Source organism: Aethalodelphis obliquidens, unplaced genomic scaffold, assembly GCF_003676395.1.
Source record: "Aethalodelphis obliquidens isolate GAN/ISIS:26980383/991018 unplaced genomic scaffold, ASM367639v1 scaffold9, whole genome shotgun sequence".
Lineage (NCBI taxonomy): Eukaryota > Metazoa > Chordata > Mammalia > Artiodactyla > Delphinidae > Aethalodelphis > Aethalodelphis obliquidens.
The window spans coordinates 2,423,515-2,451,005 of NW_020837953.1; the positions used below are offsets into that span (position 1 = coordinate 2,423,515).

Below are 27,491 nucleotides of genomic sequence, written 5' to 3' on the forward strand. Positions count from 1 at the left end.
TGGATTTTCTGACTTTGGGAAACTTCTAGAAGGAAGCTTGGGTCAGTACTCTTTCTCATACACTTGACGATTTCTAATTTTAATACTGACAACTTTGCAGCAACTTTGTTCATTGGCCTTAGTCTTTGTACAGTGGGAAAAGCATCGGCTTTCCAGGCAGAGAAGCCTAGGTGATTTGGGGCAACTTCTGTAAATGGTCTGAGCCTCAGTTTCCCTGCTGTAAGAGGGATGATAACAGTACCTACGTCACAGAGTGACTGAATTTTAAACATGAACATGAAATATTATGCAGACTGTCAGGTGCTTACACGATGTGAGCTAATGTTGTTCTTACATCCTTCTATTATCCTGAAATGTCAAAAGATGGAGAGACTATATTTTTCCTTTTTTATACATGGGAAGCTGAGGTCCAAGGTGCTTCTTTCCCTGTGCTTTTTATTTTCCAACTTTTAAAATTGTGGTAAAATATACATGAAATTTACCATTTTAGCCATTTTTGAGTGTACAGTTCAGTGGCATTAAGCACATTCATATTATTGTGCAGCTGTCACCACCATCCATCCATAGAACTCTTTTCACCTTGCAAAACTAAAACTCCACCCATTAAATATTAACTCTCCATTCTCCCCTTCTCCCTAGCCCCTGGAAACCAACATTCTATTTTCTGCATCCATGAATTTGATTATGCCAAGTACCTCATATAAGGGGAATCATACAATATTTGTCATTTTGTGACTGGCTCTTTCCGCTAACATAATATCCTCAAGGTTCATCCATGTTGTAGCGTATTTCAGAATTCCCTTCCTTTTTAAGGTTGAATAATATTCTGTTGTTGCATATACCACTTTTTCTTTATCCATTCATCTGTCAATGGACACTTGGGTTGCTTCCATGTTTTAGCTACTGTGAATAATGCTGCTATGAACATGGGTGCATAAATATCTCTTTGAGACCATGATTTCAGTTCTTCTGGGCACATACCCAGAAGTGGAATTTCTGGGTTATATGGTAATTCTATCTTACACTTTTGAGGTACCACCATACTATTTTCCACAGTGGCTGCACCACTTTACATCCCACCAACAGTGTGCAAGGGATCCAATTTTTCCACATCCTTGTCAACACTTGTTATTTTCTGGTTTTTTGACAGTAGCCATACTAATGGGTATAAATTGGTATCTCATTGTAGTCTTGATTTGTACTGCCCTAATGATTAGTGGTGTTGAGCATCTTCTCATGCGCTTATTGACCATCTGTATATCATTTTTGGAGAAATGTCTATTCAAGTCCTTTGCCCATTTTTGATTTAGGTCGTTGGCCTTTTGGTTATTGAGTTTTAGGGGTTCTCTGTATATGGATATTAATCTTCTATTAGATATATGATATATAAATGTTTCCTTCCATTCTTAGGTCTGTGTGGCACAGACCTAAGTAAATGTTCTATACAGACAAGAACGTGATTTGAGTCAAGGAGATGTTGAGTGTAGCTCAGAAGGAAACTGGCTCTTTCCACTTTCAAATCTTCAGGCTGCCTGCAGATGGTGCTAGAGCATCGTGTGCGCCTCTCTCACAGCGGCTGACAGCAAGCCGTCAAGGATTCTTTTCAAAAGAACGTAAGCTGTGACAAAGCGAGAGAGTGGCAGGGACATATAGACACTACCAAGAGTAAAATAGATAGCTGGTGGGAAGCAGCCGCATAGCACACGGAGATCAGCTCGGTGCTCTGTGACCACCTAGAGGGGTGGGATAGGGAGGGTGGGAGGGAGGGAGACGCAAGAGGGAAGAGATATGGGAACATATGTATATGTATAACTGATTCACTTTGGTATAAAGCAGAAACTAACACACCATTGTAAAGCAATTATACTCCAATAAAGATGTAAAAAAAAAAAAAGAACATGTGGAATCTACTCAAAGAACTTAAAAACAGACTTCCCTCAAGAGTCTTCAGAGGGTCAGTGAAGAGATGGAGAAGAATAATCTGTTTCTAATTTCAACAAAAGAGAGATGCTGCTAGGCCAGGGCTCCCACTGCCATGGGGAACTCAGTTCTCTCCATGTTCTGCATTGAGCTCCCCCATGTAAGGGCCTGCTCCACTCATCCTGGTATTTAGAGAGGGGTTTATATTCAGAGGATTAACAGCCCAACTCCATTTGGAGACTTGCTTTAAGGAAATAAAAAGATACCGGATGGCTCTTTCCATGGACGTTTCCACTCCGTTAAATGTCGATTATGCTTTGGTGGGATCAGCACCTTTGCCTGTCCATTGTATAAGGTAGAATTTGCTTTTATGTCTTAACCTCAAATACTTTCCTAAAATGCACAATTGTTCCTTCATCTCTAAACTCACTACCAGTGACTCAAGATAGGTCCTTTTCCTCTCTCAGTTGGATTGTTGAAAAACTTTTCATCTGGTCTTTCCTACCCTTAGGCCCTCTAACGCATCCTCTAAGAGGATTTTTCTAATATCTGCATCTGACCAGGTCCCACCACTGCCTAAAGTTCAGTATCTCCATTTCACCAGTAGGATGAAGTCTGAGGTCCTTAGCACGGCCTCAAAGCTCATTATGAGAGGACCCACTCTGTTCCCCCCAACACCCAATTTCACTCCCTGCCATCTCCCATCTCATACGTTGCATTTCAGAATTATGAGTTGTTGATAGTTTCCTGAATATACGATGCTGTTGCCACCTTTATAACTTTGCCTGTGTTATTCCTCTACTGACAAAGTGCTTTTTGGTTTTGGCCTGACAACTTCTTTTAAGCATTTAAAGTCAGCTAGACTTAACGTCCTCTCAAAAGCTTTGCCTCACTCCTACAGGGTCAAATTCTTTTCTGTTTTGGGTTACTTTGTCACCTGGTAATACTTCTATTATATAACCTATCCCTTTGGCTCGAAATGATCTACTGCATAAATAAGATTGTCTTATTCCCTTCTAAATCCTGCCTAGATGCCAAAGAGCATAATGCCTTGAAGATAGCAGGCACTCAATAAATTAGTGTTTGTGAATTGGGGTTAAAACATTAATCAAAGTTATGCTGACGTACTGTATAGTATAGGGAACTATACTCAATATTTTATAATAACCTATAAAGGAAGAGAATCTGAAGAAGAATATCTCTCCCTCTCTCTCTCTCTATATATATATATATATAAAATATATATATATATATTTTATATATATATATAATCACTGTGCTGTATACCTGAAACTAACAGGATATTGTAAATTAACTATACTTCAATTTAAAATAAAAGTCATGTTGTAGCCCTCAAAGTTACATGATGCAAAGGGTGGAGGAACAGACAGATGCTACCGTGTGGAAGACATAAGAGATCCCCATTTTAGAACAGAGGAGACCAGATTTACTGCTAATGACCTAGGGAAAAAAACATTGGTTTGAGAGTTCAAAAGTTTGGATTTGACCTCCAGGTCTGGCCCTATCTAGCTCCGTGATCTTGGGGAACTGAAAGTGACTTTACGTCTCTGAGACTTAGTTTTATCAACTATTAAATGAAAGGCCTGGCTTGCTGACCCCTGTGGTTTATTCCGGCTCTAAAGTTGCATATGTCTGTTGTCCTCATTCCTCAGCACTGTGCATAGAAAACATATAAACTTACCTTTTATCCTCACGTCTAGGAAACACAACTTTCCCAACTTTGCTCATTCTTGCCATTGCCTCCTGTCAAATGGAAAACAGAACACACAGAACTAAGTTGGAAAGTTAATACCAATGTGAGGCCTGTCACAGGCAAGAACATTCTTTTTTTTTTTAGTAAATTTATTTATTTATTTTTGGATGCATTGGGTCTTCATTGCTGAGCGTGGGCTTTCTCTAGTTGTGGCGAGCGGGGGGCTACTCTTCCTTGCGATGCACGGGCTTCTCATTGCGGTGGCTTCCCTTTGTTGTGGAGCATGGGCTCTAGGTGCACGGGCTTCACTAGTTGTGGCACGCCGACTCAGTAGCTGTGGCTTGTGGGCTCTAGAGTGCAGGCTCAGTAGTTGTGGCACACGGGCTTAGTTGCTCCGCGGCATGTGGGATCTTCCCGGACTAGGGCTTGAACCCGTGTCCCCTGCATTGGCAGGTGGATTCTTAACCACTGAGCCACCAGGTAAGTCCCAGCAAGTACATTCTAATTAGAATTTACTTCCCTTAAGAGATTTGGTGAGTCTATTTTTTTTTTTCAACTTACTTTCTCTGGTGATAAGATTAAAATCCAATGAACATTAAAGGTTACATCTAGGACCACACAGCCTGGGCTTAATAAATTGTTGCCTATTGAGACCTCCAGGGCATAAACAACCTGGAAGGCAAAGCACTTTTATTATGGCTTGCAGGGTGTGGTGGGAAGGAATTATTTCCCCCTTGCATTACCTGGACACAAGGGCTTAAGAAGGCAACATAATCAGCCACTGAGCACGTTGTCTGCTTAACTCACAACAGCAGTAACTGAACAGAAGCCACTCTGCACCTGTACTTTAAGACAGAATGTTTAAGACCTCTTCATTTCACTTTTAGTTCTTTTTTCCAGTAGTCTCTTCAACTGTGCCTATATAGATGTGAGACCTCTGGGCTGAGTCTAATGGACTTGACCTCAGGACTTTCTTGTCTTTACAATGTGCTTAGTGGGCAGTCAGCAAGTTGCAGTGTCTTGGTGGACACAGTCAGAGTGAACAGCAGCAAGATCAACCATAGATTTTGTGTTGGCTCCATTATATGAATGGAGAGGTCAAGTTTCCTCGGGTAGTCTCCCAATGCTATTAAGTTTATGGGGAATGGAGTAAACCCAAACTTTGGATTCCAAAGACTTACCTGGGGAGATTGCAAGCAACAGCATGACAAAGCTCCTCAGAATAGGTCCTGTCTTAGGAACAGCTATTGAACTCTTATTGTAAAGGATGTAGTCATTCTGAGGTCACATATGTACAACTTCTTACTCTCTCTATATATTAATTACTCAATATGTACAGACACTGTGCTAGGGATACAGATTTGCATAAGATATACTCTTTGCCCTGGAGAAACTCACACACGAGCAGAGGAGGAAAGAAGTGTAAAGAGCTGACTACCACACAGAATGTGAAAGGCCCTGGGTACCTTCAAAACGTATCCAAGTCTTGCCCATCGTTACCGCCTTACTTATGATTTATTTATTTATACACACACACACACACACACACACACACACACATATACATATATATTTAATTATATAAATAATATATTTATTATTTATCACTAATTCCTTTTTGACAATCCGTGTACTTATTGGTTTATGTGTTCCTTCTCTCCCTCTCCATTCCTTGTTCTAACCAAAACGTAAGCTACACAGTCTGGGAGCTTTGTCTATTTGCTGCTTAATCTCAGTACCTAGAATATTCATAAAATGTATTGAGCCCCTTCTATGTGCCAAGCACAGCATCCAATATATATGGAATACAGAGATGAAGAATGAATGGGTCCTTTCATCAAAGAGCTCACCACAGAATGGAAAAGACATTTACTGTGATCAAAATAGAGTGTGACAAATACTATGCTAGAAGCAGATAAACTTCTTTTCAATAGTTATTCAAGGATTAAGAAACCTGATACTTCTTCATCTGCTAATCACTTACACATATTTCCAATCTGGCAAGAATGTCCTACCAACTCTTCCCCAAGGACGCCATGGACATTCTGAACTAGTTATCTGGTTTCCTAGCCCCCAGTGGATTTAAAAGTGCTGTTTGGGAGATCAGAGATGCTGAGAGTAGCAAGCACACTGACAGCAGAAAGAAATGGTAGCCTTATTCAGGAGGAGATTTGAAAAATTATGAAAAATTATTGAAAAGGGAATCAAGGTGAAAGGATAAGAACCAGCGAAGGTCAGACTGGGGCCATTCTGCAAAACAGCAAAAACATCTTAGTGTGGTCACTGCCGTCCCACTTAACAAGAATATTTTAAGAGCTCTGCTCACCCCAACATATGTCATAACATTTTCCTTCATAAATTAAGTTCTGATTCCCTTAAAGTAAGCCCCATGTCTTGCTGAGATGGTCTCAGCCATCCCCATCGCCAACTTTGCCACTGGTTCTCTTGTTTTGGGATTGCTTCTTCCTTCATAGCAGTGCTCTGCTCTGCCTATTTTAGAGAGGACCCCGCCTCCTCCTGCCTGCCTCCTCTGAAGCTTGAAAATTCCCTAGGGGAATACTCCTCGGGTTGTGCTTAGGCTTCAGACTGGAGCCGACATTCCAGGACTGCCTTCATGGGTGGGATCCAGGAAACCTGTATTAGAGAAGGAGCTCCATAAATGTCACTTTCCTTCCCACTGTAACAGATGTGTGGACACAGGGCAGATAGCAGGGAATTCTTCTTTCCTTTCTTCACGTTACCTTTGCTTATTTTTAAAATAAATTATTGAGAAATAACAGTGATAGACATTTCAAAGGTTTAAAAAGAGGTTATTTTGTTTCTCGAAAAAGTACAGAGTTAAATATTAAACTTAGCTCAGGTGTTGATTCCACAGTAGGTTTTTCCTGACTCATCCCCACTACCTGCCTCCCACCTAGAATGAGTTACTTGCTCCCCAAGCGACTTGTGCTTCCATCTATCACAGCATTTATGATACGGCACCACAATTCTTTGTTAGCACATCAGCTGCCCCAACTAGACTCCTGCTTCTTAAGGCAGGAACTGTTATAATTGTTTCTACTGACAAACTCAGCATCTGGTGTATCGTATGTGCTCAGCGAATAGTCTACGGGATAAATGAACTTAAGGACCGTACACGTGAAGGAATGCTGAAATGGAAGTTTTGTCTGAGATCTAAAGTTGACAGATATGAGATACCAAAGTGAGCTGGAAACAGACCACCCTGAAGAATTTGAAAAAAAGCATAGTTGAGGACCCATAAATCAACTCAAACCTTTCATCCATGTGGAAGGTCAGAAAAAGAGATGGATTTTTTAGGAGACAGCTGTGTGTTGACTGAGCATCAGGCCTTCTAGGGGAGAGGTGAGAGTATGGCCTCACTGACGCCACAGGGATCTGGCTGTGTATCCCTGAGGGTGTGAGACATGGTGGGTTGAGTGCGGCTCCTGTCTGGAGCAGAAGCGCTGGCTGGCAGCTTCAGTGTAGCAGTGAAGGAGTGTTGCCCTGGGATCAGCCAGCACTGCCAGAACGTGTCAGACTCCAAAAGGCATGACTGCTTCCCATGAGCCTGAGGTGGCCACAGGTGAGAGGGCTTCCTGGGTTGTCTCAGATCCTGTCCAGTATGGCCACCTAATGAGGCAGAGGGAGCCTGCATAAAGAAGCTTGAGGCAAACTACTGGATTTTTTTTTTTTATAAATTTATTTATTTATTTTTGGCTGCGTTGGGTCTTTGCTGCTGCTCACAGGCTTTCTCCAGTTGCGGTGAGCGGGGGCCAATCTTCGTTGCAGTCCGCGTGCGGGCTTCTCATCGCGGTGGCTTCTCTTGTTGAGGAGCACGGGCTCTAGGCACACGGGCTTCAGTAGTTGTGGCACATGGGCTCAGTAGTTGTGGCTCGCGGTCTCTAGAGCGCAGGCTCAGTAGTTGCGGCGTGCGGGCTTAGCTGCTCCACGGCAGGTGGGAAACCTCCCGGACCAGGGCTCGAACCCGTGTCCTCTGCATTGGCAGGCAGATTCTTAACCACTGTGCCACCAAGGAAGTCCCCTACTGGATTTTTAAGGAATTAAAAGAGCAAGCAATCTACTAGAATAGAGAAGGACAAGGACAGGATACAGTGAGAGGTTTCCAGAAGTGGAAAGTCTCCAAAAAAAAATCTACAATGGAGCCTAGCTGTAAACACCTATTAAACTTAGCATGAAGTCCATTTATGACAACGCTGATCAAGATAAGAACTTTCCTACACCCCTGAGCTCTCTTCCCTTACACCTTCCAACCACCTCAGAAGAACAAGAAAAAAGCTAATATATACTGGAGAGAAAGTGAATGAGGAACAAAGAAGAATCTGATCACAGCCAACTCCTCACATTTGCAACAGTCCCAGCTGGAGGAGTGAGGAGTTGCCTTATCTTTGGATAAAAAATGAAGTGGTGGGGCTTCCCTGGTGGCGCAGTGGTTGAGAGTCCGCCTGCCGATGCAGGGAACATGGGTTCGTGTCCTGGTCCAGGAAGATCCCACACACCGCGAAGCGGCTGGGCCCATGAGCCATGGCCGCTGAGCCTGCGCGTCCGGAGCCTGTGCTCCGCAACGGGAGAGGCCACAACAGTGAGAGGCCCGCGTACAGCAAAAAAAAAAAAAGAAAAAAAAAAGTGGTGATTATTATATATTCCTTGGTATTCTAATGTTTGAAGTTTGGTTATGTCTCATGACTTAAAGGGACTATAAAACTTGTATTATCTAAGTGACTTTCTACTTATCTAAGAAAGTAATGGAACTAACAGAATTTTTAATCAGGGCAGAGAGAAACTAGCTCTACTGTACAAGTGTAAAGGGACAGTGAGAGTAAAAAAAACAGTTGTTTTTCAATTCTATCTCAGAAACTGTGTTACACATGTATAATAAACAATGGAAGAAAATATATTAAAATATTAACAGGTTCAAGAGCATGGGTGATAGCTTTTTCTATTGTTAACTTGTTTTTTCTGTCTTCTAAACTTTATATAGTGGCATATAGGGATTTGATCATTTGAAGGAAAATAAAACTGTACTGCACTCTAAAAAAAAGTTATGGGCTTCCCTGGTGGTGCAGTGGTTAAGAATCCGCCTGTCAATGCAGGGGACACGAGTTCAAGCCCTGGTCCGGGAAGATCCCACGTGCCACAGAGCAACTAAGCCCGTGCGCCACAACTACTGAGCCTGTGCTCTAGAGCCCGCGAGCCACAACTACTGAAGCCTGAACGCCTAGAGCCCGTGCTCTGCAACAAGAGAAGCCACTGCAATGAGAAGCCCGCGCACAGCAACAAAGAGCAGCCCCCCCTCGCCGCAACTAGAGAAAGCCCACGCATAGCAATGAAGCCCTGATGCAGCCCAAAATAAAATAAATAAAATAAATAAATTTATATTTAAAAAAAGTATGCTTCTACAGGCAGTCAAAATGACTTGTGCTCACTCTCCTCTCTCCTGGGACACAGGGCTCACTAAGGGTATTTGACACAATATGGAGAATGCCCAGAGAATCAGTGCTGTCATCAGAAATAGCACTGCTGAGTTTTCCCATTTCTCCAAATAATTAACATAAAACTGAAACCTCATGAACCCACTGGCTGCAGTAAATCTGGAAATTACCATAGCACAACAATATGAATTTATTATGGAAATGCTGACATGTGCTAAATATAGTCACCCCCCACAATATATTTCTGTTCAAAGGGTTTATTTGAAGTTGGCCTCAAAATTCATACTTTTTGTCAGCAGGCAGGAGTCGGACAATCTGGATTTGTAGTACACTACGCTCTTTGGGAGTCTAGACAGCACAACGAAGACAGGGACTTTTCTCTTTCCTTTTTGCCCACACAATGAAAGCTTTTAAAAACAAAATATTTGGTAAAATTGCCTTTTAATCACTTCTTTTCTTTTCTCTCTATAAGGCCGAGCTATAAATAAACCATGAAAGTTCACATTTGATTGTCACTTCTGAAAGCAAGTGTAAGAGTTTCTGCAGGAAAAAATAGGAGCCCTGTACCAAGGCCATGAAAGACTGCATTCATGGGGTTTGACCCTTTGCTGCCGTGTCAAGGCCGAGATACCAGTCCGCACACGCTGCTCACCACTTCCCTGGGAGCAGCACGGGCAGACACCAGGCCTGTGTGGGCACAGGGAACTCCCAGTTCTCACGTGTTAACGGCCTGGCTTGGGAGCCACCAAAGGGCTCTAGGCTACACTGGGTGAGGTACCCAGGGAAGTTAGGTTCAAGAAAGAAAGGAGCTCTTCACCCGTGGAGAAGATGGGGATTCCACGAGTGGCAGACACAGGAATGTTGGCAATTTGGGGAGCAGGCGATCTGATACCTTCTCTCCCACCCAGTGGGAGGGGAACAATGGCCTTAAGACTTTGGGAAGGCTGGCAGGCAGTCCAGACCAAGGCACCAAAGGGCACTCACTGCAAGCTTGGCCATGTCCAGAGTCACGGTCTACAGGGAAGAACAACCAGGACCTGGCCTGGTGGGACCTATACTGTCAACTCCCTGAAGGCAGGAACCATGTTACTGAGGGTCTCACGCCTAACACGGTCCTAGCATTTAACAGCTGCTTGGTTAATGTTTGCTGAGCTGCTGAATGAAAGGGTGATGACTTTCACGACAGAGGCGATGGGAGATCATCTAACGGTGTTTCTAAAATGGCATACATGTGCTCCAAGGAGTGCCGGAGATGATCTGTTAAGATTCCAGAAGAAAATATTGGAAGTGCCATTTATATGACTTTTAGTCTAAAGAAATTAATTCAAGTTTAATATGCAGATTGTCACCAGATCCATCAGTTGGTCCACACATCAGACAGTCACGAGTGAGTAAGATGTGTGAGGTGTCCTAAGGGAAGGGTGAGAGCTCTACAACACCAGGGATGACAGCATGGCACTCCATTCTATGTCCCCAGCTTCCAGGGCTTTGCTACATATCATCGTTTACATGTGCCAGGTTGGTAGGTTTCTAGGTATTATCTAATTTTATTTAAATAAACCTTCACAAAATGGGCAAGCAGCTGAGAAAGATTCAACCAATGGATTTAAAGGCAATGGTGATAATTCAGATTCAAGGAAACAAAAAAATGATGATACTTTTACTAACTTGGTGCTAGCTCTTCATATTATAAGGTAAAAACAATAAAGGTCTAGTCAGATAAGACAAGAATTGGGAAAAAAAATCAAAATTATCAAGAATGCTGTTTGTTGTCCATCATCAGATGAATGGATAAAGAAGATGTTTTATACACACACACACACACACATACACACACACACTGGAATATTACTCAGCCATAAAAAAAGAATGCAATTGTGCCATTTGCAGCAATGTAGATGGACCTAGAGAATATTATACTTAGTGAAATAAGTCAGATAGAGAAAGACAAATACTCTATGATATCACTTATATGTGGAATCTAAAAAATAATACAAATGAATGTATATGTAAAACAGAGACAGACTCACACATATAGAGAACAAACTAGTGAGTACCAGTGGGGAGAGGGAAGGGAGGATGGGCAAGATGGGGGTAGGTGATTAAGAGAAATAAACTATCATATATAAAATAGATAAGCAATAAGCATGTATTGTACAGCACAGGGAAGCACAGCCATTATCTTGTAATAACTTTTAATGGAGTATAATCTGTAAAAATACTGAATCTCTATGCTGTGCGCTTGAAACTAATATAATATAGTAAAGCAACTATATGTCAACTAAAAAGAAGAAAAACAAAGAATACTGTTTGAGATATAAATACAGAGACATATTCAAAATCGTTTAGAAATCATCAATAATCATTTAAAAAAATCATTAAAAACTCACCTGGCCATAAACAGTGTACCTTTAGATACTGCATAATGTTAGTATGATGACCTCACTATAAAATAGTATGATGACCTCACTATAAAATAACATTTTATTTCAGCTGTTTTATAATGTAAATGATCTACAAGCACAGTAGAATATGTATATGCTTTATCGTAAATAAGTTTGCATGTATTTAGCGTGTAAGCTCAACATTTTTTTAACTGATGGAGTACATGATCCAAAAAACAAGGCATCCATTGGCCCAGCAACCAACTTCCATGGCCATTGCTAGGTTACTGGTTTAGCCAACATTTTGCAGGTGCTTACTCTGTGCTGTGCACTGTACGAACTGCTTTATGTCCATGACCCTTTAAATTCTCAAAACGACTTCATGACACAGATATCATCATCTATCCCCACTTTATCAACCAAGAAGTGAACAGAGTAGGAGGAATTTGCTCAAGGTCAGAAAGCGAATATGCAGTAAAGCCAGAATTCCGACTCCAGGCCTTTGCTTAACCCTACACTCAGACCCAACACTCCTGTCCTCTCTGCAATGCAAAAAGCCTGATGCTTGCGTTCTCTGGACTTGCATTCAAATCATACTTCTGCTGCTTATTAGCTGCGCCATCTCCTTGGGTGAGAATGAGTGTGTGTGCGTGTGCAAGACACACCAATACAGTACACTGTACCTTTTTTCAGAGATGCTGACACATAGTTCTGAAATACATGAATCTGACTTCTTGAGGGGCTCTGACTCATTTTACTGGAACAACAAGTTCACATGTTGATGTGTGGGCGGAGGCACATGATCCCTCCGTAGAAAAACAAAGTATAGCAATGTGATTCTCCTCCAACAGCATTAAGAAATGGCTAGTTGTTCTGCTATTTGTTTTGTTTTGTTCTGTTTTCCTTTTGACACAGTCATCGTTTGACCTGCACCTGGTATTCTGTGTAACCTCCATGACAACAATGTCAATTGAGAAGCAGGAAGTAGTTAGAGAAAGGAAAGAGTGGGGTAGGTCTTCATCACTAATCATGACGTGAAGACTCACACCTCATTTATAATTTTAAATACATGGTATCAATCTACGTACCTACCTACGCACCCACATCCACACACATACATATATCTTATTTATTAGGGTGTTGATTACATGGGTGTACACATTTATCAAACTTCATCAAACTGTACACTTAAGATCTGTGAATTTCACTTTATGTACACTGTATCTCAATGTAAAAGAATGTAAAAGAAAAAACACTGTGTTTGTTATAAGTATGTGTTGGTATATTTATATTTTATTTTCCATTGTAGAATGCCTACAAAATGGAAATAAAAATTTTCAAATGCTTATTTCTCCAATATTCACTCTAAAATACACCTTGGGTTAGTCTCTTGATCATAAAGGAGGGGTAGGGGTGTGGCACTCTCCAATTTTGCAGGAAATGGAGATGCTAGTGGAAAGGTGTTAGGTTGTAGAGATAAATAGGCTTGGGATCATATCTGGGCCCTGTGACTTACCAGATATGTGAGCCAAGCCTCAGTGTTCCCATCTATAAAGTGGAAATAATAGTGTCTACTCACAGCTTTGTTAAAAATTCAAGTATCCCAATCTCTGACCAACATCCTAACTGGCACCCTAACAACAGTGAGGACCAGTCAGAGTGATTTTTCAGAACGACACTCCGACTATCACCAACTGCCACAGTTTGAAGTCAGGCTTTACCACTTGCTCCATTATCATGGACAAATGACTTAACTTCTTTATGCCTGTTTCCTCATCTAAAACTGTGGATGAGAACAGTATGCCTCTAGTAGGACTGTTCTGAGGACCACGTGAGTTATTTCAGGCAAAGCACTTGGAATAGTGCAGCACCTAGTAAATGCCCCATAAACTTTACACATTTATTATTCCATTAGCATGCAAGCTCCATGTGGCCAGGGGTTTTTATTTGATTCATTCATTGCACTAAGAACTGTGCCTGGCCAGAATAGGTGATCTATAAGTATTTGTTGGATGGGACTTCCCTGGTGGTCCAGTGGTTAAGACTTTGCACTCCCGATGCAGGGAGCGTGGGTTCTATCCCTGGTTGGGGAACTAAGATCCCACCTGCCGCATGGCACAGCCAAAAAAAAAAAAAAAAAAAAAATTGTCGGATGGATCATCGAATGAAGTAAATTAGATTTTGTTTCTCTGAGCTATTTTTACCCACAATATTTCTGACACCAAATATGTGGGTTCCTCACACCAATCAATTCTCCAACTCTGCAGACACCAAGTGGGAGTGAAAGCTGCAATGGAAGCTTTTTGAAGGAAATTCAAATTTCATAAGACGGCCTAGAACTGCAAGGTCGAACTTGGGTGGATGTCTCCAACCTCACCTCAGGTCTTGCTCACTGTGCTGGCTGTGCTGCAAACGCAATGGCTATGGTGCTGTTGACTGAACGTGGCAAGTTTGCCTCTGCTGGGGGGCCTTCCTGCCTCTTTCAGGAGTGTGCTTCTGAATCTTAGACTGTCTGGCTTTTTCATATGACTTAGGTCCTTTTCAGATATAATCTCAAAGAGACTGACTTGGGCCATTCTTAGCTGAAACATTCTACTTCTCCTGAACACCCTCTACCACATGATCCTATCTTCTTGTCTTCATAACCCTTCATAGCACTTAGCATGGCCTGAAATTATATTAATTTATCTGCATCCTTGGTTACTGTCTACTTCTTCCTTTGGCTCTCACCTCTACTCCTCCCTCATGAACCTAAGCTCTGTGAAATCAGGGTCCTTGGCTTTCTTATTCATTGATGTGTCCGTAGCTTTTAGCAGGACATTAGCTAAAGGTTAGTTGAAAGTGTACACTTATTAAATGTCTATTTTGGTGAGGCACTGTGAACCTATATCTTGCCTCATTTGATGCTAACAAACATTCTGTAACGAAGGTCTTATTATGTAAATTTATAATGAGGAAACAGAGGCTCAGAGAGGTTAAGTGACTTTCCTAAGCTAGTAAATGGCTTAGCTAGGATTTGAAACTTGCTTTAACTCATGAATGAGACCAGGCCTAATCCTTGAGGAGCTCACAGCCAATAGGCAGATCTTCAGTGTCAGTTCATGACAATTTATCTTGCTCTGATGACTTTAGGGCCCTGTAAAACCCTGAAAGCTTGCTTTCTCCACCATCAAAGATAAATTCAATTATAGTCATGACATTGTGCTTACAAAGGCAGGAAGATGGATTCAGTGATGTATGGAAAGATTGTTCATATTAATTTTTGAAGCAAACAAAATTACTGCCAGCTGTATGACCTTGCGTAGGACCCTTCCCCTTCCTGGGACTCACTTTCCTTATCAGCAAAATAAAGGGGTTGGATTAGATTATTTCTGAAGTCTTTGCCAGCTCTGCAATCTGTTGGTTCCATGTACATGTCTTTTTTTGATTAACTCTCAGTTGACAAATGAACCAGTTACCCCCAATGGTACATTTTATTAGGTTTTTGTTTTGTTTTGTTAAACTAGGTTCACTCTAAGAGGGAATATACCCACTGTGTTTCCCCAGCAAGGTACAGCTTCATTCCAACTCAGTCATGCGAGCATGGCAGAGGGGAGAGGTTCCACAATAGGTAAGGCTACCTACCACTGTGATATTTTGAAGTGTGGTCCTAATACATGGCCTGACCACTAAGGGGCTGGGTCCTAGAATGAACAGTTGAACGACTATTCATCTTACTTACGTGAGTTTGACTTGGCTCCTACGGGTTTTCTCAAAGCCAAAATATCAAGCTTCTTACTAAAAGCATTAGATTACAGACTTCAAAACTGCAAGCTATCACCCATCTAATAATCTGTTATTGACTGAAAAAGAAATGGTCCTACTAATATTTCTGGCTGAGAATAGAAGGTAATGCAGTGAGCTATAAAAGTAATACTAATAACAATAACTCAACAACAACAATAATAATGGCAGCTAACATTTATTGAGTACTACTACGGCCCAGTATTGTACTGAACACTTTACCTACTTCATATTCCCAGTTGAAAGATGAGGAGACACACAGTTTTGGAATTCTATTCTTAACCATTCACTGTGGGACAAAGGCTTTGGTGATATAGAGACCATAATTCAAATCCTAGCTCTGCCACTTAACACTCTGAGTCTCAATTTTAAAAATGGGAATCTTTTTTTTTTTTTTTTTTCCGGTACGCAGGCCACTCACTGTTGTGGCCTCTCCCGTTGCGGAGCACAGGCTCCGGACGCGCAGGCTCAGCGGCCATGGCTCACGGTCCCAGCCGCTCCGCGGCATGTGGAATCTTCCCAGACCGGGGCACGAACCCGTGTCCCCTGCATCGGCAGGCGGACTCCCAACCACTGCGCCACCAGGGAAGCCCCAAAAATGGGAATCTTAATACCTATTTTATAGGTCTATTGTTATGGAATAAATGATTAAAACTATAGTTGTTGTTACTACTACTACTACTACTATTTACCCATCAACTGAAACAAAGCTTATTTTCCCAGAAACTTCATTAAAAGTAAGAGTTAACATGTATTATTTGGGTATATGTTTCAGGTTGGTGGGGTAGGTGGGCTGGGGAAGGTGGTGGGTGTCAATATTCTCATGTCTCCTTATTATCATTTCCAGATGATTACTCCTCCATCAGCAAGCAAAAAAACTCACTCTGAAGTTTACGCCACCTAATGATAGAGATATAATCATCCTCAGCTCCCCTGCATCTCAGTGCTGTCATCATCAGCCTCTTGCTGCTGTTAAATGAGGCCAAGGCTTAGATCTGAGTCTCCCCATCCATCTGGAGGTTTGTCATCATCATGTAAGACTTCAGCATCTGTTTATAAGACCCATCCAATACTTGAGTCTTGTGTTTTCAGAGTGTTTCCAATATTCTAATTGCCACTTTCTGACTTCAATTGCCCATTAATCCAATTCTCTCGCTTGCCCCATCATTCCTATCAAATGTCCCCCTCCACCTCATGGTTATTTCCAGAATCTCAATCCCTTCTTTTTCTTTCAATCCATATACCTCTTCTGACTCTGATTTCTTCCATATATAGGGGTGAGTCCCTCATCTATTAAATCAAACACGTCGATCAATAGGAATCACCACTAATTCTCTCTTAGTTGCCAAATTCAATTGGTGCCTCTAATCCACAAAATTCTTTAGCCAGGATATGCTTCATTTATGACTGCAGGGGAGAAACTTTGTTTAGGATAGAGTGGGCCAACAGGAGATTGCAACTCGAGAAAACGCAACATCTTGAAAGCTCTCAGGGTCTGAACACCTTGGAAACTTACACTTCCTGCTTCAACATTAATTTTGTATTGGGAAGATTCTTTGGCCAACAGATCGGGAACCATAATTGGCAGCAAAGAATCAAAATGTGATGGTATTAACATTTCCTTATGTTCCAAGTGTGATGGGTTTATTTTATTTTACTCTGATGCAAAACCGAAGATTCCACTACTGCACAGAGACCAATATATTACAGGGTAATGAAAAAGTGGTGTGGGACATGCAGGACATAATGACTGAGCTTCAAGGGATGTTGGGTAGTCACTAATCAATTTCTCTGTGTTTAGGCTGATAAATAAACAAAGTATCTAAGACACATCTATCCTGCCCTCCATACTCCTTAAACTCCCTGTTTTGGATCTCCAACTCTCTTAGACTAGAGCCACATTAGAAGTAGGGCATGCACACACTGGTCTAGTCTTTGGGGCCAGCCTCAGACTGGTTTATGGTGCAGAAGAGCCTTTGGCTAAGCCAGAATGCATTTCGAACCAACAGCAGGAGGAAAAAGACAAGCAGAGACGTTGAGTCTGAAACCAGGAGTTGGGAAGGCCAAAGATGGCACCAAAGCACCAAAAGCATGAGAAAGGCTGGAGGGAAACTGGGAAGGAAGGAGGGAGCAGAGGTCAGACAGAGTGAGGGGACAGCATGGAAGGCAAGTCCAGGATAAATCATCGCAGTGTCCTTTTAAGTTGGTTTCTAATCTTTTTTTGTGTTCCCAAAGCTTCCTGGTTTCCCTCTATCTTAGCACTTACCACACAGTAGGATAAATGTCTGTTTACTTATATGCCTCTTTCACTAGACGGTGAGAGCTCAAAGGATAGAGGTCATTAATTTTAATCAGTATTCCCAGCAATTGATATAATGTGACTTTTCAATAAACAGTGTTGAGAGAATGAAAGAACGAATGAGTAGATGGATCAATGAATTAATGAATGATTGAATGAATGAATGAATAAATCAGGGGTAGGATATCTGTATAAAGCAACTTTGGGATCTCCCTCAGTTGTACTTTTTAGTATTTCCTAACTGTCAGGTCAACCTGTTTTTTATTGTCAGATGTCACATGGTTAAGATCATGGGCTCTGGATTGCCTAGATCAGAACCTTGGCTCTTCTAACTGAATGGCTTAGGCAATTTAATAACCTCTTTATGCCTCAGTTTACTCATCTGTAAAATAGAAATAATCACTCATAGAGTTAGAAAGATAAGAGCAAAGGCATGTAAACCATCTAATTTAGCACAAGTAATAGCTTAAAAATTTGTTATTTTTATAATTATTATACCCATCTGCACCCCAGGATTACGCAGGATCTTGTAATGTTTTCTCAAGTGCGCTATTTAAAGACAGCACTTCCTAATCTGCTACATGTAATATGCTGCCTGGGCAGGGGAGTGACAAGGAGCATGGAATGAAGGAACCATTCAACATGGGATGCCAGCTGATGCTTCTGGTTAATGGGGGGAAGAAAGATGAAACATGAGCAGAACAGGGGCTGTAGGGAATAGAAGTTGTAGGAGCTTGTAGGTTTAGAAATGTGGAGTTTATTTCTGGGTTGGACTTCTAGGCCTTTTACACAAAACAAACAAAGAAAACAACACCTATGTCAGCTGTGTTTATGAAGATGAGCTTGCTCTGGCTTTCACAAGACATAGGGAATTCAGTCTGCTTCCCTCTGGTTGCTAAGTTATTGACAAGGCACATGATGTACTGGAAAGAAAACTGATCTGGAAATCAGGAGGCTCTGGTCCTGTACAAATCTGTGTCTAGGCTCTGCAATTTTGAATGAGTTGCTTCCTTTCTCTAGATGCTAGTTTCCTCGTCTCTAAAATGGGAAGCTTGAATCAGATAATGTTTTCTTGTTCAACTAGTTATTGAGTACCTGTCGTGTGCCACGTGTTGTGCTAGGCACTGTGGATATGTCAGTGAACAAGACAGCTCTGATCCTTGACCTTATGGAGTTCAGAGTCTATTAGAAAAACACAGGTGCTATAAGAGAGTGCCAGAGGGAGACAAAACTAGTCTGGGGGCTTAGGGAACTATCTGAAGGCTAAAGAGGAGTTGGACAGGTAAAGGTGATGAAGAGGGTGCCAGGCTAAAGGAAATACACATTTGAAGGCCCCAAGTCAAGATAATGTGGCACATTCAAAAGACAAAAAGAAGTCCAAGATGGCCGGAGTAGATAGAACAGAGGGAAAAAGTGATAACAGACAAAGCTACAAACGAAGGCAGGAATAGATTTTGGGTGGCATTTTAATATCACGTTAAGGGTTTCCAACATTATGCCAACGTTAAGGGGAAGCCATTGGAGAGTTTTAAGCCAAAGCCATCCTATTCCAAGTTTGTGAAAGATCACCTTGGCTGGTGTGTAGAGAACGGGTTAGAGAGTGGTAAAGGTGGAGGCCATTCAAGAGGCCCTTGGAGCAGTCTGGGCAAGAGCTGATGGTGGCTTGGACTAGCATGGTGACTGTGGAATTAAAGCAAAGTGGAAGAATTCAAGAGACACGAGGTATAGTTTAGAAAGAGACCAGGAGAGACCAAAGTGGAGGGAAAAGAGAGGCTGGGTTCAGAATGTCCTTGAGGTTCTGGCAGGAGCGATTAAGTAGATGTGGTGCCCTTGCCAATAGTGCCCTGTCCTAAGCTAACGCCAGTTTTGCAGGCAAAGGTGGAGATGCTGAGTTCAGATTTGAACATGTTTAAATTGAGATGCCCGTGAGACTTTTTAGGTGGAGATGTCATGTGCACAGCTGTGGAGCTGCTGCCATATAAACAGAAAATGAATCCTTAGAAGTGGATGAGACGGACAAAACCCGGTAGAAGACCAACGGAGAATGCTAGGTAGAGGAGAGAGGACAGCTGGCAAAGGAATGTGGAAAGCAGCATTCAGAGCAGCGGGAGGAAAATCAACAAAGTATGTTGTCAGTGGAAAAGTGTTTCCAAATGAACTTATCTATGAAACAGAAACAGACTCACAGACGTAGAGAACAATTGTGGTTGCCAAGGCGGGAGGCAGGGTAGGGGAGGGATGGATTGAAGTTTGCAAATGCAAACTATTATATAGAGAATGGTTCAACACCAAGGTCCTACTGTACAGCACAGAGAACTATATTCAATATCCTGTAATAAACCATAATGGACAAGAATATGAAAAAGAATGTATATATATGTACAACTGAATCACTTTGTTGTACACTAGAAATTAACACAACGTTGTACACCAAATATACTTCAATAAAATAAATTAAAAAAAAACGTGTTTCAATGAAGGGAGTGCTCCATATTGCAAAATACTGCTAAGGGTAAAGCAGGGTAAGGCCTGGAAAGCCCTTTGCGTTGTGCAATGGCCTAGGTTAGCATTAGTGACTTAGACTAGCATTATTTTAGTGGATTTGTGGAAGTGGAAGCTAGATCATCCTTGGCTAAGGAGGAGGGAGATGGTGCTAAGAAAATCATGACAGTGAGGCTGGCCGCTTTTTCAAACATTTTTGCCTGTAAGAGGCAAAAACTGGAGGGGCTGAGAGGTAGAAGAGGGGATTTTATTTTAAGATGAGAGTTTATGGCAGCACTGCCCAACAGTAATAAGGTGAGTTACATAAGTAATTTTAAATTTCCTAGAGGCCATTTAAAAAAGTGAAAAGAAATTGGTGAATTTAATTTTAAAATCTTTCATTTAACCTATTATTAAGAAGATAGTCTACGTTCTTGTACTCATGCTAAATCTTTGAAATCTGGTGTGTCTTTTACACATTTCAATTTGGACCTGCCACATTTCAAGTGCTCAGTAACTATATCTGATGAGTGGCTACTGTATGGGACAGCACAAGTCTAGAGCAGGTTGAAATGCTGATGAGAGAAGGAGTCAGTATGGAAGGAGAGGCTAAATATGCAGGGAAAGGGATCGAATGGACTATCAGAGGCAGTGGGAGATGGAGGAGCCTCTGATGATAGGCTGGGCGTCGATCTCTCCACCGTAACAAATGTAAAGGAGAAAAAGGCAGCATCTGGGTGGAAGCAGTGGTGTGCTGATAAATGCTCAACAACTGGCTCTATCAAAACACAAAAGGCCCTGATTTGTAGTGCTTGCCAATTTCTGTGGTGTAAAGACTTCCACTATGGCTAATTTCAAGCTGCTAATGTGATGTCACTGAATGTGGAGCGGGGCAGAGATGCCCACAGTTGGCTCTTGGGAGCAAGTGTGAGCCAGCTCCAGCATTCCACTGGATATGGGAAATGTAGGTTTGACGGCAGATGTCCTTCTAATGGCTATTATTTTCTTTTTGAGGTAGTTGGTGGTAGGAGGTCATATGTCTGAATGTGGGAGGAAAGATGGGGCTGGGAATTGGGGAGGTTTGATATGATCACTGCAGAAAATGAGAAATTAATCTGACACATTAGTCTAGTTCCTGTGAGAAAACAGATGGACACTCACACTGGGTAGCGGATGTACAGCTTAATAAAGGGTTTGTTGAAAAGAAGGTTTAGGAGAAGACTAGCAACAGTGGGGAACCATTACCGCCTCCTGGCCTGAAGAAGCAAGGGGAGGGAGTGATTCCTACCACCCGAGAGAAGATGGGAAGAGGGAGAGGACCACATGCCAGAATTGTGGCCTATGGTCTAGATACATGGTACGTGGATCAGCTAAATTGTGGCAATTCAGCAAGGACGGAGCTGGGGAAACAAACAGCTTCATTATCCTCCAGGCTCCTTCTGGTGCCCAGTGGCCAAACCCACCTAGAACCTAGAGGATGAGGGAGGCTATCTGGGGATCATTACTACATAATGTTAGAAGCCTGCCTTACTGTTGTTTAGTATTTCCTTATAGTGTTCAGGGGCCTTTAGGCACGCATAAGGTAGAAATCTGGATTCATCTGGATTGGGATTTGGTAAAAGAAGAAAATGGGAAAAAATGAAATGGCTGTAAAGAGACTGGCCAGGTGGGAAGAGAGGAGTAAGAGGAAAGTAAAAAAGTCTGACAACAGCCTTTCAAAGTACACATTAACTCTGTTTTAGAGACAAGGCAACTGGAACGAAAGCAGTTGTGTGGCTTGCCTAGGAAGCAAGGTTAGTTAGCGAAGTTGGGAGATTGGTCTGCCTAGTTTGCAAGCAGCTTCTGCCCTGCCGGCCCACCTGCAAGCTACGGACTGCTCTGACTGATCTGGGGAGAGGGGGTACATTTTCACGTTCCTTTAAACTTTTCATTGAAACGGAAGCATTTTTGGAATTTTCCTATCCTGGATACATAAACTCATGCACACTGAAAAGTTAGGATGCCTTTTGGATTGTCATTACAGATGCTCATCCCCAATGTACAAGCTAAGAGGGGGGTGAGGAATGTGCAAGGGTGTCTTTTGTGAAATAGAAGTGAAGTCAAGTTCTCAGGCATGCTCTCTTCCCCAGTCTGCATCTCCTCTGGTCTCCCCTCTAGGCAGTAGCTGATGAGGTCACTTTCTTCCTTACACCTAGTGGGATGGGCAGAAGGGGCGAGAGAGTGCCATATGACTCCCCTTGTGTGTCTGGTACACAACTATAACCCAAGCGTATCCCCAGGGGCGTGGCATGTGGCAAATGCTCAGTGATTACAGGGTAAATGGAGTCTTTCAAGGACCATATTTTCTGTGTTAAATATTACATGATCTGACAGCAGGATATAAGATTAGAAATCACAGTTCTCTGATTGCAAAGCTGGGAACAGTACACATACAGCACTGGAAATAGCTAGGTTGGAATTCCTGTGATGTGACCTTGGAACCTAATCTCTTTTGGCCCATTTATGAAATCTCCTTCTTTGTAAAACTTGGCCAATACCTAAATGGGTAGTTGTAAAGATTAAATGAGACCAAGGGTGCAAAGCTACTGGCACATGCAAGTACTCAGCAAAAGCCCATTCTTCCCACTTTCCAGTTCCTCTCTGGTCCTTCTACTTTATTTAACCCTTTCTTTCATTTCCCTGAATTATCCCTTTCTTCTGACACTGTATTCCATTGACAGAAGACAGCGGTGGTTTTCCTACAACTTCCCAACCATGATCACTCTAGTTCTGTGTTGTTTTGTTTTGGTTACTTTTGGGCCTTGGTTTGGGTCTTGGTGACCCTGGGTGACCATTCTGTGGAAACCACAGCATTTTGGATCATGGCTTTTTCCCCATCTTTGAATAAACACCGAAAGCTTTCTTTACCTTTTCTTCCAGCTCTCGTTTGCCATCTGGTGCCTGGTCTGGCTGCATCTGTGTTTGCTTAATGACTTGAGGCAAAGGCTGAGTTTACATATGGGAAGAAGGAGAGGGCTTTGCTTGATTTCTTCCATATGTTCATTTATTCATATATTATGATTCTTGTAATCTCACCAGCACAGATCCCTTCGGACAATCCTTACCCTGTTCCTTGGAGACCTGCTTCTTTGTGTGTCCAGCTGGGCGTTTCTGTGAGAACACGTTTGCAACGCCCGATACCTTTAGCATAGCTCGGAGTGGCTTTTAGACGGGTGCAAAATCAATGTTCTTGAAGGTTCTTCTTTTTGAATGGAGGAGGACTATTTGACTTGGGAGATTCTGTAGAAAGAGTCAGGAGACCTGGGGGCTAGGCTCTGCTCTCCAATGGGGTGAATTCAAACAAGTTCTATGACCATTCTGGCCCTCAGTTTGCTCATCATGTAGTCAAAGGCTTGGGTTGGGTTTGCTTTGACACCTAAGAGCCTCACAGCACCCAGCATTCCCGCTCCTGTTTCTTCATCCTCCTCTGGTACTGGGTCTGTGGCTCTTACAGATGAGTACGTGAAGTCCTGATGTGTGCGTTTCCTCTTCTTAGCTCCCAGGCAGAGGTATGTATGGGGGAAAAATGCAACAAAGGCATCCCATCTTCTGCATAACGCATGAATGAAAAGGGTGAATTCTATTTCTTGTTTTGTAAAAAGTCACCATGACTTCTTTTCCTGCAGTATACTTGGGACTCAGATTAGTGTGATGGAAAGAGCAGATCAGGGTTTGAAAGCTGCCTCCTTTCTACCAACCTGTGGACCTGGGCAGGTTTCTTAATTTTCCTAAGTCTTATCTTCCTTCTCTGTGAAATGGGAATAATATATCTGCCTCATAGGGATTGCGAGTAGATAAGTAATCATTAATTCCTAGCCTGGTGTTTTGCATAAAGTGTTCACAAATGTTGGTTACCTCTGCGCCCAGTGGATTCAGGGGTGAAATCCAGCTGCTGAATATGCTTCAGAGGAGGAAACTGACGATACTCAGAGAAGATCACAAAACCAGCTGGTGTCAAAGCCAGGACTAGAATTTGGGACTCCTGACTCCCGGGCTGCAGATCTTTCTTATGAGCTGAAGAGCTCTGGGTGGGGGAAAAATGGGAGGGCTGGTGAGTGGAAGAGAGTCCCAGCGGGGCCAGAAATGTGTATGGGGAGTGGAGGAGGGCGAGTGGAATACTTTTTGTGAATGTCCTCAAGTCACTCTGACATTCTCTCCCTCCCCAACCCCATTCCTCCCCCTCCCCCTTCCTGCCTAGTCTCTGTGGTTGGGAGAGTGAAGCCCAAAAGGACAAAAAATTCTTGGCACGAATGTTTTGGATGCAGCCAGACGGACAGGTGAGACTGTTTTTGATAGTTTGGGCAGAAAAGCTTTGCTAGTTTGTTTGCAGAAGTCAAATTCATCTCTGCCAGGTAATCAGGAAGTGATCTGTCAGGTTGCAGCAAGTAGAGAAGCAGCAGCGGTCTTGTCCACAGCCTCCCTTCGGACGCCTTGCTCAGAAGCATGAGGCCGAGCAGAGTGGCAAGGGAAGCTACGGCTGCCTGGAACTACAAAGCCTGCACCTCAGACAGCTGTCTCCTCAGATCCTCCGTCTCTCTGTTGGAGAGCTGGCCGAATCTAAGAGATGAGGGCTCCCTCCTCCCCCAGGGACTGGTCCACTGCCTCTTGCTGTGTATGGCGTGCAGGTATGAACGATATGGTATGTATGTGTGTACGCATCCTGTGTGTTATGGCTTGGCTGACATTCAAAGATATGCTGGCTTTAGCTGGGTGAAGGATGGGGGAAACATGCATCCAGCAGAGGAGAGGACCACATGGACGAAGGAAAAATCACACATTTGAGGCATGAGAAGGCCAGCCTGTCTGGAGCAGACGGAGCGCAGGCAAGGGTGAACGAGACAGAACCGAGAGGCAGGCAGTCCCCACACGGCCCTTGCTTGCAGTCTCCTTCCCTGGGCCGCAGGGAAGCCAGAAGCGTATTCAGCCTGGCAGGGGCCAGGTGCATGGGTCCTGGGGGAAATCAGGGCCGTGCTGCTGGACAAGAGGGACGCACACAGATACAGGAGGCGCTCAGGAGGCTTCGCTGATGGGTCAGATGGGGGCGTCACGGAGCAAGAGTTGTCAGAAGTAGCTCAAGAACTCTTAGGTTTCTGGGCTTAGGCATCTGCCCACTTAGGTGGAGGCAGAGTGAGGACTGGGATGCAGGGCCGCCTGCACACAGCCTGCTTCTTTAGATCTGAAAGGCTCACTCAAGGTCATGGGGTAACGGAGCCGCAGGGCCTCGGCCCCGCCTCCTGTTCAGAGGACAGCAGCCATAAGAACAGAACATCAAGAGAAATAATGTTGCAAAGACTCCTCACAGACCTGGCCAAAGCTTCCATCAGTCAGTCACGAGGGTTTGAAGCTCCATTATTCAGGAAGAAATGGATTTGTCCCTGTAAGTGCTGCAAGATCTGGCCCCTACTCCAGAGATGTGAAGGCCCTTTTTTTTTTTTTTTTTTTTTTCAAAAGCAGCAGAAGCTCTAGACGACCTGGGAGTTTAAGTGCAACCTCTGGACACCCAACACAGTGCCTATGGCCGAGACCTTCCCAAAAAGGCATCCCTGGGTTTCCTTAGGGTGGTGAGGAGGAGATGGGAGGACAGGAAAATGCGTGTCAAGATAGAAGACAGGAGGCCGTGGAAAATGCTAGTGTCCTTATGCACAGACATCTTGGAGCAAGAAACTACGGCTGCCTGGAACTGCAAAGCCTTGACGTGGGGGTGCACGGGGTGGGGGCCTCCACCCAGGAGTGAGTGTGAGCAAGATTGGCACAGGGAGCTCAGCAGCTTTTCAAGGCTGGAATGGCTATGGGGAGGCCGGCTTTAAATAGGAAAACTGGAAGGAAATGTCCTCCGCCCCCCCCCCCACTCTCTCACACATCCCCACCAGATTCCTGCTTAGGGACCAGATCTTACTTCTGCTCTTGTGGAAGACATGGAAATAAGAATCATCACCACTCCTTAAGCACTCCTTAGGAACGACGGCTAACATTTTTTGGTGTCGTATGCGTTTGGCACCATGTTAAGAGTGTACATGCCTTATCTCATCAATATTTGCAGCAACCCTGTAAGATCGGTGTTATCATTATCATCCCTATTTTACAGGGGAGAAAAGAGAGGTAAGCAGAGGTTAAGTAACTTGCTCAAAATCACCCAGCTAGTAAACGGCAGATCCAGAATTCAAGCCCCGGAGCTAGAATCCATGTGTTTAACTCAGTGGTATATCAAAGGGCAGGGTGGCGTGAGCCATTCACCTCGGGTGTGGACAGTGTGGGTGGGAGGGTGCACTGTCTTTAGAGAACTAAAATATAATAAGAAGACTGGTTAAAAGGTCCGTCTGGTTTTACTATCACATGCACTGGCAATATGTCCCTGGTCAGATCTCCCCTCCAGGGCAAACTTGGCCCCCCTCGTAAGCTGACTGTCTTAGAAGGCAGGAATCACTAGTCACATTTATGGATCTCAAATCCCATTTAAACACTCCTATCACTCCCTGTACCTCTCCTTTAAGCGCTCATAACGAGTATATTGGTTATATGTGCAATTATTTCTTTATTCTCTGACTCTGTCATTGGACCAACAACTCCTGGAGGGTAGGGACTGTGTCTATAGGTCATGCTGAAGCACAGGGCTTAGCTTGTTGGTGGTGCTCACCCAATAAATATTTGCTGAATGGATGGGTGAGGAAATGGCCAATCTAAAATGCCACCTCCTGCAGGAAGTTTTCCTGAAGGGAAGAAGGACCCAGCTCTTCAGAGAGGAAGGCAGTGTGAGTGATGCTGGCGGAAGCTGTGATGCTGGGCTGGGACCCTCTTGCCTCCATGGCAGCCCAGGAAGTTCTCTGCCAGGTATGATGAGTGTGGGTCTTAGTATAGCTTTGAGCTGCAAGGAACCCCAATTCCTCCTTATGGAATCACCCTTCCCAGGAAAAGAAGACACCCCTTTTGAGACTGATATTTGAGAACTAATAGTTACTGGACCTCTCTAAGGCCAGAAACTATTTATACTGAGGCATAGACTTTGGATTATCTTTAGGACTTCACAATCCTTGATGAGGATCTAGATATTTAAAAAAAATCCCAGTATGTTCCTTAGAGAAATTTGTTTCTGGCATGTTTCTCACTTGCTTGATAAATAACTCTGTAAACATCTCTATGACCTGGGATGTTGTTTTTACTTCAAAATGGAAGCATGTTGGTTTATAAGTTCATTAAAACTAAGACAGGGGCTTCCCTGGTGGTCCAGTGGGTAAGACTCTGCGCTCCCAACATAGGAGGCCTGGGTTTGATTCCTGGTCGGGGAATTAGATCCTTCGTGCATGCTGCAACTAAGAGTTCGCATTCCAGAAGTAAGAAGTCCGCATGCTGCAGCTGAAGATCTCGTGTGCTGCAAGTAAGACCCAGAGAGAGAGAGAGGGAGGGAGGGAGGGAGGGGGGGAGAG

At 43.2% G+C, this 27,491-nt stretch overlaps 1 protein-coding gene across 9 annotated transcripts in view; it reads right to left on the bottom strand.

Moving 5' to 3' along the window:
- FGGY (FGGY carbohydrate kinase domain containing) overlaps positions 1-27,491 on the bottom strand; it is a 455,489-nt gene that overhangs the window by 38,798 nt on the left and 389,200 nt on the right. For all 9 annotated transcript variants that reach the window (XM_027108362.1, XM_027108360.1, XM_027108371.1 and 6 more), the window contains one exon: positions 3,623-3,684. In XM_027108362.1, the coding sequence (XP_026964163.1) occupies positions 3,623-3,684 (62 nt within the window). The remainder of the gene's footprint in view (positions 1-3,622; positions 3,685-27,491) is intronic.